The 16,643-nt window shown below is 30.2% G+C and overlaps 1 protein-coding gene and 1 long non-coding RNA gene across 2 annotated transcripts; both read left to right on the plus strand.

Annotated features, from left to right (window-relative positions):
• The first annotated feature begins 70 nt into the window (after nucleotides 1-70).
• Nucleotides 71-2,344, plus strand: LOC128396179 (V-type proton ATPase subunit D-like). Its single transcript, XM_053356720.1, has 5 exons — nucleotides 71-226; nucleotides 438-555; nucleotides 635-757; nucleotides 1,282-1,491; nucleotides 1,577-2,344. The coding sequence occupies exons 1-5, from the start codon at nucleotides 186-188 to the stop codon at nucleotides 1,826-1,828; spliced, it is 744 nt and encodes a 247-aa protein (XP_053212695.1). The 5' UTR covers nucleotides 71-185; the 3' UTR covers nucleotides 1,829-2,344.
• Nucleotides 2,345-4,498: 2,154 nt separating this feature from the next.
• Nucleotides 4,499-5,395, plus strand: LOC128396191 (uncharacterized). Its single transcript, XR_008326781.1, has 2 exons — nucleotides 4,499-4,891; nucleotides 5,239-5,395. It is a non-coding gene; the product is annotated as an uncharacterized LOC128396191 (long non-coding RNA).
• Nucleotides 5,396-16,643: the final 11,248 nt, after the last annotated feature.

The following is a 16,643-nucleotide window of genomic DNA, read 5'->3' on the forward strand; positions in this document are numbered from 1 at the left end:
CGACAAATGGAATAGAAAGTAGCTCCATCTGGTGATTCTTTCGACTATTCCAATGGTTTGGGTTGAATTTTTTTCCATTTAATTACCAATACGAAAAGAAAGGTCAATTAAATCTTAATCGTTTCCTTAATTTAACATTCCATTTAATTGATTTTAATTAAATTTTCGATTGAACAGTATTCACAATGTCAGGTAAAGACAGGATAAACATTTTTCCATCTCGAATGTAAGTAAAAATTACCACAATTCCCTATTGATGATTGTCTATCAATCTCTCCCAAAGTTAAACTTGAATTGTTTACATGTCATATTTGTGTCTAATTCTCTTTCTTTTTGTTAATTTCTCTTTCATTTTCTCTTTATTTTTTTTATTTTCTATTCTCTTTCCTCCCTACAATTCCAATGATCATGGTGTCTCCTTAATTCCATTTAATTAGGGCCCTTACTCTTTTGAAGGGTCGACTGAAAGCAGCACAAACTGGTCACAATCTGTTGAAAAAAAAAGCTGATGCACTTCAATTGAGATTCAGGCAAATATTGAAAAGGATCATAGATGTAATTATATTTTTCTCTTTTGAATTTTATTCTATTCTATTTTTTTTCTAATTGATTGCTTATTTCAATCTTTTCACAGACAAAACAAAAGATGGGTGATATTATGAAAGATGCCCAATTCAGCTTAGCAGAAGCTAAATTTGCTGTTGGTAACGATATCAATGCAGTTGTCTTACAAAATGTTACCAAAGCTCAGACAAAGGTTGGTATTGAATTAACCGGAGGGGAGTTTCATCCATGTTATTATCTACCCTGAGTCCTCAATCTATGGTCTTGATCACAATCAATTATTTACTCTCGACAAAAAGGTTATACTATTGAACGATTTTTCATCAATCAGATGATCTATTGGCTAAGGTCGATTCGTTACTTTCCTTTCTTACATGTTCAATGTTTCGCATTTCATATTTTCGCCATCTTTAATTGGGAAAATTTCATTTAGAACCGAAATCTTCAACTTTGATTGACTCATTAGTTGAATATTTTCATGGGTTATCTCATTTCTTTATCAGATTACTGATTAGACGATTATAATAGTAATTATCGAGTTTCTTTTTACCATCAGCTCGATTTTTCTCACTAATCAATTCTCAGTTCCAAACAAAAAGCTTCGACGATTGTTGATCATTTGGTTTAAATTTTCTTTCTCTATTTCATTGAATTTGCCTCAAATCAGATTCACCTTATTTTCTGTTAATTAATTTCTCTTTCTTTTATATTTTCTAGGTTCGTTCAAGGAAAGATAATGTCGCTGGTGTTAATCTACCATCTTTTGAATGTTATCAAGATGGAAGCGATAGTTATGAGCTTGCTGGTCTTTCCAGAGGTGGTCAACAATTAGCTAAATTAAAAAAGAACTACGCTCGTGCAATTGAACTTCTAGTCGAATTGGCCTCATTACAGACAAGTTTCATCACTTTAGACGAAGTCATCAAGGTTTGTCCAAAATTTTCCGAATTTATCAATAATCATCCAATTAATCTCATTCTTATTCTCTCAAATTTTTCTCCTTTCACCTTAGATCACAAATCGTCGTGTCAATGCTTTAGAACACGTTGTTATTCCCAGAATCGAGCGAACTCTTGCTTATGTGACATCAGAATTGGATGAAATGGAGAGAGAAGAGTTTTATCGTCTAAAAAAGATCCAAGAGAAAAAGAAAAAGATCAAAGATGCCCGTGAGAAAGAACTGGAAGCTCTTAAGGCCGCAGGTTTAGTCTACGAAGCCGGAAACCTAATAGAAGACGAACATGATGATGATATCCTTTTCTAAGGAGGTCACTTTTTCTACCTGGAAAAGGAAACGATCCTCTGTTGTTGTGTATGCTACTATAATTATATCAAGTGTTTTATCAAGCGCAAAACTTTTTTTCGATCCATATTAATCTGGAAATCAAAATCAAGAAATCATTTGCAATTCGAGTACCGTTCTTTTCTTTTACACCTTAATTTTTTCGTTTGTTTGTTTTCCGATTTTCTGGAAACACTGAGAATCCAAGACATTAGAAAAGAGGTGAACCAAATTCTATTGAGTGTTTTTAAAAGAACCCACAGTTGTAAAAAGAAAAGGAATCGATGGTGGTGATGGCAAAACAATTAAGAAAAAGACACAAAGTACCCATGTTAAAACAAAGAAGATGATGTTTACTCTTCATAATTATCATCTTCTTCTTCTTCTTCCTCTTCCTGAAGATTAAATCTTCAGTGTCATTTGCTAATTTAATCAACTTTTGTCAAATATATTATGTTATTCATATTAAACTAGCCATCAACTTCATTACACAGAAAATGAAGTGTAACTTAAATTATTTCTAATTATAGTTGTGGAAGCCAAGACAAAAAGGAGATCATCAACCATCATCATCATCTTAATTTCTACGATTATTATCATCATCTCAAGTGGATTCCAATTGCAATGGTCAAGAAAAATATTCCAAGGAAAAAGTTGACCCATAAACCAAATTGTCGAGATCAACGAATTGTCCATGATGGAGTTTATCTAATTGTGTTTACCTTGATTGCGAACTGTTGATTTACCCTTATCTTATATTTCTACAATCTTATTATCATCTCAATTAACTAATCATCGTGATAGAGACTAAAATCATATAGTCAAGAAAACTGATTGGATCGATTTTTGGAATTTCTTTTTGTTTTCTTCCCTCAATGACATCTCGATTCTGTCCATTGGCTATTGTGATTGGAAGAAAGTTTTTTTTTCTCAATTCAAACAATCAAACTCCCAAATATCTACACAATCAAATCGAAATGAAATTTAATTTCTATCTCATTTTCTCACCAAAATAATAACACAAAAAAAAAGGAGAAAAGAAAAGCCAAACGGATTGAAGGAAAAGCGATTATCGAATATAAGGAAAATAAAAGAATAGGAGGAGAAGAAGGTGGAGTGGCAACAATCAAGGAGAAAAGAATCAAAGTGGAGAAAGAGAAAGAAAGGAAAAAGAAAACAAAATGGCGAATAAATTATCGAAAATAATTTAGACAGAATATAAGAAGAAAAAAAAAATAGAATTGGAATCAAAGAATGACATCGATTTTCGCTTACAATTGCTTCCGATAGATGAGAGAGATGATTGAATTGGGATGATGATGATGAAGAGAAAGTGGTGATCGTAAAAATCAATCAACCAATCCAATGGTAAAAGTATATTAACGTATTTCCACCCTGATCATCGGCCAACAATTAACTAATCACTATAAGAAAAACACCAACACATAAAAATGAATTTACTCTGAGAACCGATAACAATAGTTTTCCTCTTATACCAATTTTTTTTCTCGCAATTAACATTATATAGATTCTGAATATTCAATTGAAAACGAAAACAAATCAACTGATTATAATTTAATAATAGTTGATTTAACTCTCATTTAGAATGAACAAAAAAAAGTTTCTTTCACTTGACCAACAACCTGATGATTTACAACAGTAAACTGACCATTCAACCTTGTGCTTTATTAGGTCAATATTGACCTTACAATCAGTTAATTGTCTATCAATTTGCTGTTTCTCTCAACTGGATTAGTATATATTCATAATCAATTGGACACTTTGATTGGTAAACCATTTAAACCATCGTAACAATTTATAACAATCTTAATTGTCGGATAGTTTAACTTATCCCTTTTAATTAGAATCACTTTTTCCTTTGATTATTTATAAAGAAAAAGTTAAATTATCTTATTAATCAATATCTCTGATTGATTGATTGTCACAAAATTTGGAAACTTTTCTTTTCCTAATAACAATTAACCTTTAATTGTTGTGTTACTTTCAACTAATAGTATTGAAACTTTTCATTCATCTTTTGTTTGGTTGATTAAATGATTAACCTGGCAAAGTAATTAACTTTAATCATGTTTATTTTTTTTTTCGTTGAGAATCCTAATTGTTACAAATATATATTTAAGGTTAAAGGTATAGTATTATCTTGATTAACTGATTATGTGGTTAAATTGATTTACAACAATAATTGCTGGTGATACAATTAAATGTGAGTGAAAGTAATCAAGTTTCAAGTTTAACTAAACAAGATAATAATAGTTAACTTGATTAAATTTAACATAATCATTATCACCATAACCAGAAGCATAATAATATAATAGCACTAATCATCATTATCATTGACACTTAATTGATAATTAGTTGATGATCATAATTTGTTAAGCCAATTATTGTCAAATTAAATGACAACAACAACAACAAAACAAAAGCAGAAATTAACTAAAACAATTACAATTAGATACCAATGATAACATGATGATAATAATCATCACAGGTAAATATACAGCTAATTAAGTCAATTAAAGTTAATTAACAATCAAATTAATCAGTTGAATGATAATGATCAGGGAGAGAGTGAGAAATCAACAAACCTAAACAATGTTTAATAACTTAATCAACAATTAATCAACAGTTACAATGTTAACTGTAAAAGTCTAGACAATTACAATTAATAGATTTCAATTTAAATCAATATTGTCAATGTCAACTTAATGATGATAATAATAATTTAAGTGGATTAATATTAATAGTTAGTGAATATTATTAAATTGTTACATTACCAAGTAATCACAATCAACTACTGACAAAATGATGGATGGAAATTAAGTTAATTTTCAATGATGATTACAATTAGTTTCCAAATTGCGACAACGTTAAATTAGAGGGACTTTTCCTGATCACTATAATTTACTAGGAAAAAAAATCCATAACAATCAAAGGTAATATAATGATGATAATCATCATCATCATCATCATCAACAACAACAACAACAAGTTAAACATCATGATGATATTATCATGGGATAAATGGTAAGTTGTTTGGGTGAAAAAAAAACTGAATCAACAACAACAATCATGAAGATAATGGTGATTATTGTGTTGGAACTGGTTCTTGTTATTTACCTGGATCATTATTATTTTATTTCAATTAGTTTGATATTAATAATGAATCAAAATTAATTGTGATTAAGTTTTCAAGAGAAATGTGAAAATCCTTGGAAACGAAAAGTCCAACTGATTAATCAGTAGTAAAGATATTAAAGTTTTCGCTTTGGCCTTTTTTCATTCAGAACTTTTTTCACCTTCAAGAGTTTCTGATGGAATTTTATTTCTCTCTCTCTCTCTCTCTCTCTCTCTCTCTCTTTGATGAATCGTAGGTAAAAATAATAGTAGTGGTTGTAAGAGATGAAGAGTAACCTCGCTCATCAAATGGTCAAGATAATTACGATCGCAAGGAAAGAAGAAGAAGAAAACTTTTGTGAGAGAGAAAAAGATGATGATGAAGGAGGAAAAAAAGAAAAGGAAGATGAGAAAGATGAATGAAAAGGTAATTGATTTAGATTGACGATGTCCAATCGGATGAAGAAGAGAAAAGATGATGAGAATGATAAAAGAATTTGGCGTCAAATGATGAACATCCAACGAACCGTAACCACTATCATCTTCCATCATCATCATCATCATCATCTTTTATAGATTCTTCCTTTTTATCATCATATTTGTCTTCCTTTTCTCTCATCTCGCCTTCGCTTCTTCAATCTCTTTCAGGCCATTTCCAGGTCAACATATTAACCCGTCATCATCATCAACATCATCATTTTTCTTATATATTATTTTTTTTTTCGCAAAAAAAAGTTTACTCACTTTACCTGTTGTTACCTTTTACAGGAAACACTTCAGGTAAGTTAAATATTATCAAAACAAAGATAAAAGCGAGAGAGAGAGAGAGAGAGAACCATTATCATCATCATTATCAGTGAAAGATGATAACGTTGACCCATCAACGTACCAATAGCCAACGAACCTACGTTACGTTTTTCGTTAGCGGGAAAAATATTATCTTGTCTTAAATGATTACCCACACACGCAGCTACTGATTATAATAGTTGATTGTATTTATTACCAGTCAATTGTATTCGCCATAATAATTAACTTTGATTAGTTAATCATCGTATTGATGGTCATTCTTTTTAAGGCTACGTTGGTAACCGAAAATTATGTGTAAACTTTTTATCGTATTCACAGATTGACCATTGACGATTTTACTTCTTTCGCCCTCCCCTTTAGAACCAAAGAATCAGATCACTTTTTTTTTATTCTCTTTTCGTTACTTTTTACTTAACGTAATTACTATTACGATTTACGATCGTCAATGAACCGATTTTCATGTTTACCCTTTTATTTTGATCTCCATATAAAATATAAGCTCTAAACAAAAAGATAATCAACTTTTACTTTAAAACGATTGTTAGTTAAACTATTAAGATTAAAGATTTAAATTGTAATTGATTTAGATTTTTATTACTATTTAATATCATCATCAAATTATCATTACGATTGTTTAATTATTAATAATCTTGTTGCGCTTTCATTGATCATTAAATGAATCAACATAATCTGAACAACAATTAACTTAACTTAATCATTGTAACATAAATGAAAGCAAATCATTTCACCTTTCATAACAAAAAAAAACAACAACAATAATCATAACAATTAAACTAATCATTAGGCTAATTGATCCTCTTTAATCAAGTTAATCAATTCAATTACCTAATCTTGAAAATTAATCTTCAAACAATTTACCAGGTAAACTAATCCTACACAATCCTAATATACTAATGATTAAGTATTGATATTTATAACAATTATGATGGCACTTTAATCATGACTGAGATTATTAGTTAAATCAATTTGTCTACAACAATCAACGATTAATTTGTCCAATCAATTAATGTATCAACAGGTAACACACAAAGTGTAGGTTATTTTTTCATATATATATTATTATCAATGAGGTTTTCCTTGTCATACAATTTACCTGTAAATCATAATTAACTATTATTATTATCCAGGTAACCCTGTAATTCAATGTGAGATGATGATGATGATGAAAATAAATGATAATAACAATATCCACCTTAACTATATTATCAATAGAAGTGACTTTTTTTGTCCGTAATCATGTTTACTTGATTGTTGTTGTTGATTGTAGTTAGATAATAATAATAAATGAATGAAAAGCAAAGGTAACAAAATGAGTAAATTGTTGTTCTGCTTTTTTTTTATTACCACAATCAAATGATAACTTTTATTCATCATTTTGTTTATTCTTGTCAATTGTTGTTATGCTTTACCAACCTGAACCCATGAAGATGAAGATAAAAGATGATGATGATGATGATGATACTCATTTTATCCTCATCACTTAGATAATAGAAATGAGATGAAAAAAGATAAACATTTAGCATCTCAAATGATCTCGAAATCTTTTGGCGATAATCAGTCCACCATCAACACGGAATCGCAAGTGGACATCGACAATGACCAAGAACGGAGAGATCACCTGAATCGCTTGATCGACTGAACTGTTTATATTTTTCTCGAACTCATCGATAATCGGGACAGTACAACAGGTAGATGGAAACATCTCTCAGAAACTAGTAGTTAACTTGAAGCTTTTTCTCAACAATTTAGAATGAAGGTTTAGTTATATGAAGAGAAAAAAAAATTCGACGAAAAATAATATTACCTTTCCATCATCATTCATCGTCATTATCATTCATGTTCACATGTTCTTCCTTCATTTCTCATCATCCTACATCGTTACCATTGACTTTCACCTTTGATCATCTTCATCCTCATCATCATATTGATGCTCATCTTTTAGTCGGTAAAATTTTGATGAGAAACCTTTGGTTTCTTTTCAATTACACTTTGGTGGTCTTCTTGTCTTCCACTCTCTTTATCATCTTCATCCTCTCTCTCTCACACACAATCTCATTCATTTTCTTGGCGGAAACGTAAATTGTACTTGGATCTTCATCATAATCATCATTATCATCGTCTTATTATCTTGCTGATTCTTTTCTAGCAAAAGAAGAAAATAATTTCTCAACAAGGTTTTTATCTTCTTCTTCTTCCAACAAACTGTATCTTTTCACATTCTTACCTGTTGGTTTCTTCATCATCATCATCATCATCATCATCTCTCTCTCTCTCTCTCTTCCTCTCTCTCTTTCAGGGAAATTTTTCTTTCCCAATAGTAGTTAACTTATTCTTTTTGTTACCTTCATCATCATCTTTTTGTTATTTTCCAAATTGATTCAGAAAGTAGAGAGAATGAGAGAGAAGGTGAAAAAGAGAAGAGAATAAAAAGTTTTTCATCATCTCTTACAATTTGATTGCTAACAAATGATTATGATGATAAAAAGAGGAAATTAGTTGTGAAAGTGAAAACAAGTAAGTGTAGGTTGTAATTGTGATCGAGTCAATCAACGATTAACAAGCAAAAGGATTGATTAGTAATCATCGTATCTCATGTTAATCTAATCACCCACTTGTTGGATTATCAAATTTTCAGGGAGCACAAATGATTCTTTATGTTGATTGTCACCTTTTCATTGTCCAGTTGATTCCCTCTAATGGTCATTAGTACTTTTTTTCTTCCATCTCCTCTTCTCTCATCATTATCATCATCATTTCTTAATCACTTTCACTTCTTACCTTTTCTTTTAATCTTTCTCACCATCTCTTAATCTCGCAAGATCCTCATTAACCTTTTTCTCTCTCACTTACTCACTCATTCACTCTCTCTCTCTCTCTCTCTCAACTCAATCCATGTTAACGATAGATATACATACTCACCTCTCAATGGGGTTTCCGAAGTCAACAGCCACACCTTTTTGTCTCATCAACAAGTTAATCGATTTGTTTATTGTAAAAAACTTTTCTACCTCTTTGGTTACCTTTGACCTCCGAAAGGCAAGTGAAAGTTTTCACAAAAAAAGCTTAAAGGTAAAGTGGAAAAGTTTTCCCCAAACTGATGATGATGAAGAAAATTAAGATGATGATCACCCAAGATGAAATCGAACCAACAATTATTCATTCAAGGTAAATTGACCTCAAGTCTTTTCATTCATCTTTTTGTCTGGACATCGCTTTGTTTTGACCCAAAGGATGAAAGATGATGTTGTCACCTCTCCATCACTTTAACATTCTCATCTTTATCATCATCAACATGATGAAACATATAGTCAAGGACAATCACCTTTCACCTTAGATATTTTTGTCTCTCTCTCTCTCTCTCTCTTTGTCTTACCTGTAATAATTTTATGCTCCAGTCTCTCTCATCATCATCCATCTGAAACCGTGGATTACAAGGATATGAGCGCTATCACCGGAAATATAAATGATATAAGAAGATGTAGAAACAGGAAATGAGTCCAAAAAAAGACACTCCAAGAAAGGAAGAAAATTTATCTTATCATCATGCTCTTTCTTTTCCTCTTTCTTTTTTAATACATAATATCTTCCATTTTCTTGCAACTTTTATCTTCTTATATATTTTTTTCCTCTTCTTCATATCTCTTATCCTCCTCTTACTCTTATTCTTATTTTTATTTTTTCTTATATTTGTGTGTGTGCTCTCATCTTCATCTTCATCTTCATCATCATCATCATCATCTTCTGCTTCAATTTCGTGCAATCCTACCTGTAATTATCTGTCCATCTCTTTTCCTGCTTGTTCATTTTCCCGAAGCCCCGAAGACGTTATAATATTTACAAATTGAAGGTAACAAGCAAAGAAAAGACTATGATGATGATTATGATGATAAAAAGGAAGAGAACATCAAAAATTCAGCAAAAGTACAGAAAAAAACTTCTCAAAAATACAATTTGTCAAAATGGCGAAAAAAAAAGAAAACAAAACCATCATGAAAATTCAGAGGAAAAAAAGTTCTATTCATATGAAAAGTTCATAGATCGTCAGAATCAGCTAATCAATTCTAATCGAAAGTTGCTATTCAACTTGGAATTTGTTGATTTCATCATGAAGATTCAATTTCTTTCATCATATCATGTAATTCAATCACTGGAAGATAAAATAAAAACCCTATAGATAATATAAATATTCAGATATTCACAGGTAAGAAACTATTGTCATCATATTGAGAACTGATAACATTCAGGTAATATCAGTATATCCAATATTCAACTAGCTTATTGTTACGATTTCATTACTTATCATGATTAGAGTGATGGTCATCATCATGCTCTGTGATTATTTGATATTCATTTATTAATTCAACATTATAAATTTGTCACGTGAATAGATGCAAATAATATCACGCTAGTTATACAGAAAGGTAACTCTCAGGTAATGAAATACATATTATATTTATTGCAACACACTCTTGATACACAACATGATAAATTTAAATGATACAGAGTAAAAAAAAGTCTCATAGAGAAATTAGATTATTGTAGTTTTTATTTGCATCTACCTGGAAAATGATAACCATCAATTAACAGATACACTGAGGCAAAGAATAAGCATCAAGATGAATTGAAAATGAACTTTATTCTGTAGACATAGAATGAGAGAGAGAGAGAGAGACGATGATGATGAGAATGATAATATCAATCGTCTCTCTCTCTCTCATCGGCCTTACCTTTATTCCAGTTTATATTTTGCTTCACCTTATTGAATATGGAACATGAATTAATTTCATATTTGTTCACGAAATGATGATAATATTTCTCTCTCTCTCTCTCTCTCTTGATTATTCTAAGCTTATCATCATCATCGTCATCATCTTCACCTTGTTTTGCATTTACATTGCATGTTTTGTTTCTGCTCCCTTGATTTGCATTGTGTGTGTGAGGATGTTACCTTTTTTTCATTCATTATCCTCTAACCCGAAATTCATTAGCTTGAAAACTCAGGTAATATTATCATTACTAATAACATTTGACACTTTTTTCTGCACCACAACATGATGAACAAAAGGAAAATGCAAATTCTAATCCCACCCCACCCTGTAGAAAGACACACACACACACACCAATTGATTCATTCTTTACCTTGTAAAACTCAATTTACTTAAATCATTGTCTCACCTTTGGTGATTACAATTATCTTATTCACCAAATTCACTTGGGTATTAGTTGAATGATAAACAATCACGATACCTGAAAGTTTACCATAAGTTTTAATCTTATTTGAAAACATTAAATTGTTATCGTAATAATTTACCTTTTATGTTAATTGTAATCATTAATCAACCATGTAAAATGTTATCAACAATTAACAGAATCTAATCTTGAACAATCAATGAACCAGATAAACAAAACCCTTAGACCACACACAGAAAACTAATCATGATTAATATGATAAGTTAATTAATTGTAATAAAATTTCAATTGATTAACTTATTATATTATGAACAATTTAGTTTATCTATTAGTTTCTAATAGTTACATGAAGATTGTAATTAAATTAATCGCCATTAATACAATTATATATTCAAATTTTAGGCTAAATTTTGAATGGATGGAAATGAAAACAAGAAGAAAATTAGATCAAAAAAAAGTTCTGGTCAATTCAATATTCATGGAAAGTATTATTATCATGGGTTATGAAATTAACAGCAATCTAATTGTAACTGAATTAAAATTAATGGAAAAAGCAAAACAATATAAATCCCAAGGTGTAAAAGGTTAATTCATGTTTAGTGTAACAATTAGAACACAATTAAAATAGTAAATGAAACACTAATCATAATTAATTCCGAGAGCAAGACAAAAGCAAATGACATTTCAAATGAAATGATATTATTATTATCAGTTAATTGAAAATCTTTCAATGATTAACCTTCATTCATTAAGTAAATTAACTTTCCCTTTGGTGGAATACAATTTGTATGATTATCATCATGAAGATCATCAATGATATTAACACACCTTCACATCTATTCATCTCACGATTTGTTTTCAATGATTATTATGGATAAAAAAAGTGAGAGGAAGAGAGGAAAGGGAGACGATGATAATGATGATGATGATGATAGGGAGCTGATTGTAATTGTTAGAGGGAGTGGTGAAGATGATATTACATTTGTAAGTGTATTCAGTTTGTGTCCCAATCAATTTAACTGTTCAATGATAACAATGATAAAATTGTGTGATTGCTACAATGATGATGGCGATTAAGCCCTTCCACAACTGATAATTATTTCATCTCTCTCATTTTCATCCTCATCTCTCTCTCTTCCACCCTCTCTCTCTCTCTCTCTCTCTCTCTCTCTCTCTCTCTCTCTCTGCCTCCCACAATCTCACCTCAAATCTTGAATGAATTTCTCTTTCAGTAAATCGGAAGCTGTTCAACAAGTTTCTTCCTCTTCCACAAACTAATCATCATTTACTATTATTATCATTCATGTTGGTTCACAATTTTCATTGAAGAAACTTAAAAAATACTTTTAATTCATTCATGTCAATTGACCCTTTCCCACTTTCCTCCCTCCCTCCCACTGCCGTCACTCAATGTCCACTCTTACAATTAAACGTTTCTACGTTACTATTTATAATAATAATATGAATGGCAAAAAAAAAAGTTTTCTTAACAAGAGTAACTAATAACCTCCTTTAAATGGGACACTGATACAATTACTATTAAACTATCCAACGTTTGTAATTTCCTCCAATGATTATCATCATGTTGTTGTTGTTGATGATGATTATTATGATGATCATGATAATGATGGCCACAAAATGGTTAAGGTTGAAACTTTTCTTGTCAAGTAACAGAAATGAATGACTATTAACAAGTTAACCTCACCTTCAGTTGATAATCATAATGGTTCATCTCATTGGTTTACTACAAATTTCAAGCACTTTTTTAGCATCAATCTAATAGCAACATTAATATAAAAGGTAAAATGATATTCACTTGTGATACTGTTTCCCTTAATAACAATAATAATCATTATGATGATGATGATGACCATCATACTTACGGTAACTTTACACTCTCAGTTTATCATTACAATCACCATCATCATGATTGTTACATCTTACTACTGATTCGTAACCATCATCAACAGAAGCACCACTTTGCTGTCATATTTTACCACCACCGGTTATATTCAGGAAAGATCATCATCATCATCATTATACTAAATTTTTTCGCAATAATCATCATAATCATCATGTTGCTCATCATTATCGTCACAAAGGTCCATTGGTAAGGTTGGTGTTTGTGTGTATTTTTTTTTTACTATCCAATAGTTTGTAGTAATATCAATGAGGCGAAGAGTGAACAAAAAAAAGTTTCAATTCTATGTTATTATCATGATTATTATCATTGGTGTATCATGATGATAGTTGTAAAGTTACAATTGAACAAAAAGTTTAAATTGTAACTTTCATATTCAATTGTAATCACAATCATCAGCTTAATGATTATAATCAAATGAAATGGAATCAAATCAAAGTGGCAAACTTTTCCCCTCTCTTCTTCCTATGTAATAATATTACCATTGACTTTTCCACCGGCGATTAAGTATATATAACATATACTACAAATAGTAGATAATCATCATGATATTAACAGCAATTAATCAGATTCTGAGACAATGGATGGCGAAAATTTCTCACTCATGATTGAATGATGAAACTTTTGATGGTGGGACGATTTTCGCTAAGATGATTTCGTCGGTCGGTGGACCCCCAGGTAATCAGAAAAGGACTTTGAAATTACCTGAGTTCGGGAAAAGTTTTTTTTTCTCTCGGTTTCAATGGTAAACTGATTTTCGGCCTTATATCAATATGTAAAATCTTGTGAGCATGAAAACTTGTTGGACTCGGATGAGAGGATGTAGTTAACAAAATACTTTGATTCAGTTGATGCAACTTCCTTTGCATCATCATCATCATCATCATCAAGTTAACTGAAATATAAAATCATCTCTGTGAAATTTTTTATTTGCTTACTTTTTGCATGAAAAAGTTTTTGGTACTTTTCTTGTGTTTACCTGGATAAACAACAAATTGTTTCTCCCAATCCAATTACCTATTTGCAAGAATTGACCTTTTTTCTTACCTGCGAACAGGAAAATCAGATTATCGGAGATTTTTTCTCTCTATTTTATCTTGTAATTATCTCTTACAACTAGAATATCATCAATATCAAATGAATCATGGTAATTGTTTAATGTTTACTTTGATAAATTGTTTCATTTTCCATCCTCATCCTTCATCATTTTTCATCTTTCATTTTTACGACACAAACGGAAACGATCATTTCATTCAACCTATACAAAGGTACTATACTTTTTTTCCTCATCCTCATCTTTCATAATAATCATCATCATCCATCCCAACATATAGGTATTTATAAGATGATGAGAATGATTAAGAAAATTAAGTAAAAAAGAAGAAAGAAAAACAGAAAAAATGATGAAGAAAAGGGAGCGGTTAAAGGGAGAAAATGATGATGAAGAGATGAGTAGAATTAAAAAAAAAGTAAAGAATATAATCTCTTTGTGATACAGAAAATGATGATGATGATTATGATGATGAAGAGGAAGATGAAGATGAAGATAACTATATAGATAAATGGTGATCGCCTGAAGAAAACCAGGTAACAGGTAAGAAAAAAAGTCGAAAATTTTTTCTTTCAAATTCCATAGATTTTACTTTTTCTCTGTCATCATTATCATCTCTCTCTCTCTCTCTCTCTCTCTCTCTCTCTCTAATGGTGAGACTTCTGTTTGTTGCTAATCTTCATCTTCATCATTGTTATCATCTTAATCACCATCATCTTCACAACTGATAGTGTATTTGTGTTAAGACAGAGGAAAAAAACTCTCTCTGTGAAGATAAACTCTATTTACCATCAGCACCTTTACTCTCATTCTTATCTTCATCTTCATCTTCATCATCATCATCTTGTTTCTCTTTCTCTCTCATAACAATCACTAAAATCAATCAAATATTGTTTGTCAACAATCAGAAATACAAAAAGCAATGAAAAAGTAACATAAATAAACAGAAAATCATCTCAAGCTAACAATTAACGTCACAATCATTTCTCATCTTCATCATCAAGATAAATGATTATAATGAATCCCAATATTTCAGGGAGGGTAAAATGGGCCAATAAAGTTAATTGTGATTCCAATTATCATTTTAATTCAATTAATCAATTATCTCAAAGAGAAAGAGAGAGAGAAAAAAAATTCAACATCAACGATAATTATGATGAATGAAATCATAGAGAAATGAAATGAAAACGTTAACACTGAACAACAGAAAATCAATTAATTGAACCAATCAGTTAATTGTTCAATCTCATTATCACCCTGTGGTGTATTCATAATCACAATTAACTTTGTTTTTTATGTAAACAAATCAAAATAGTTAACCAATTGATCAACAACAATTCCCAATTGTAATCCCAACAATCAGCAACAATGAACCAAAAAAAAAATCAATTCCAAACCATTGAGCTAACAATCATCCAACAATTAACTCATCAAATCAATTTAATCACTTAATCCACTAATCAATAGATGATCTCAATTAAGATTAACAACTGATAATTTTATTAATAAAGAAAAAGTTGAAAAATTAAATCAACAAAATGATCAATCAGCTGATTAATGATAAACAAACTTTTCTAATCCATCTAATTAATTCATCAGAAAGTTAATCAAATTTTCATTATAAATATTTACTATTCATTGTTATCATTATGATGATGATAATTAACCATTATGATTAGTTGGAGCTCTTTAATTATCGTTTAAAGCTCATGATTTATAATTAAAAATTAAGCTAAGGTGTTAAATTAGGGATGATCTTTGTTTACTTTTTCATCATTATCATCATCAACTTCATCATCCTCATCCTGTAGGTAGCTTACACCTCCTTCCATCATCTCATGTTACCTTTTCATCATCCTCATCATCATCTTAATCATCATCATGATTAGAAAATCTTATTGATAATTAATTAGTTTTTTTTGCGAGTTCGTTTAGTTTTTTTTTCTTTGAGAAAAAAACAAAATACAATTTACTTTTTTTTCTCAACCTTCCAATTCAATTAACACTTGGAACAAGTTAATTAACTATCGGCCAATTTAATTATTATTTCATCATTGTAATCAATCAATAACATTACTTTCACCTCTCATTGATTGTTAATACGATTTCTAGTTAATTGTTACAATTATCAAAGTATCACAATCAATTGTTTTGGAGAGGAAAAAAAACAAAATCTCTGATTTGATTAACAATCAGGTAGCAATTAACTTTTTCAATATGGGTGACAAGGTGAATGATGAAATGATTTTGATAATCAGAGAGAGAGAGAGAGAGAGAGAGAGATGATAAATAAGGATGATGAAGATGAAGATGATGATGATGATGATAATTATGATGCATTGGTGAGAGATGATGATGATTCTTGTTGTTATCTTACCTTTGAATCTTTGGGCCGTGAAAAAAGTCATTAGGATTTTAACATATGAAAAGAATGAGAGAGAAAAATGATGATGAAGATGAAAAGATGATGATGATGATGATAGAGAATGATCATCGTGGATCATGCATCATTTGTCTGGCTTCTTATCTTCCAGAATTTTGATTCAGTCGATGGCGAAGAGGCCTGAATACTCACCCATCTTCACGTTTCCATATCAGGTAAACCATTCACCTTGTTTTAAGTTACATGTTCATTCATTATCATTCATTATTATTATTTAATCATGACCATG

Source organism: Panonychus citri, unplaced genomic scaffold, assembly GCF_014898815.1.
Source record: "Panonychus citri isolate SS breed McGregor unplaced genomic scaffold, ASM1489881v1 Contig00143, whole genome shotgun sequence".
Classification (NCBI taxonomy): Eukaryota; Metazoa; Arthropoda; class Arachnida; order Trombidiformes; family Tetranychidae; genus Panonychus; species Panonychus citri.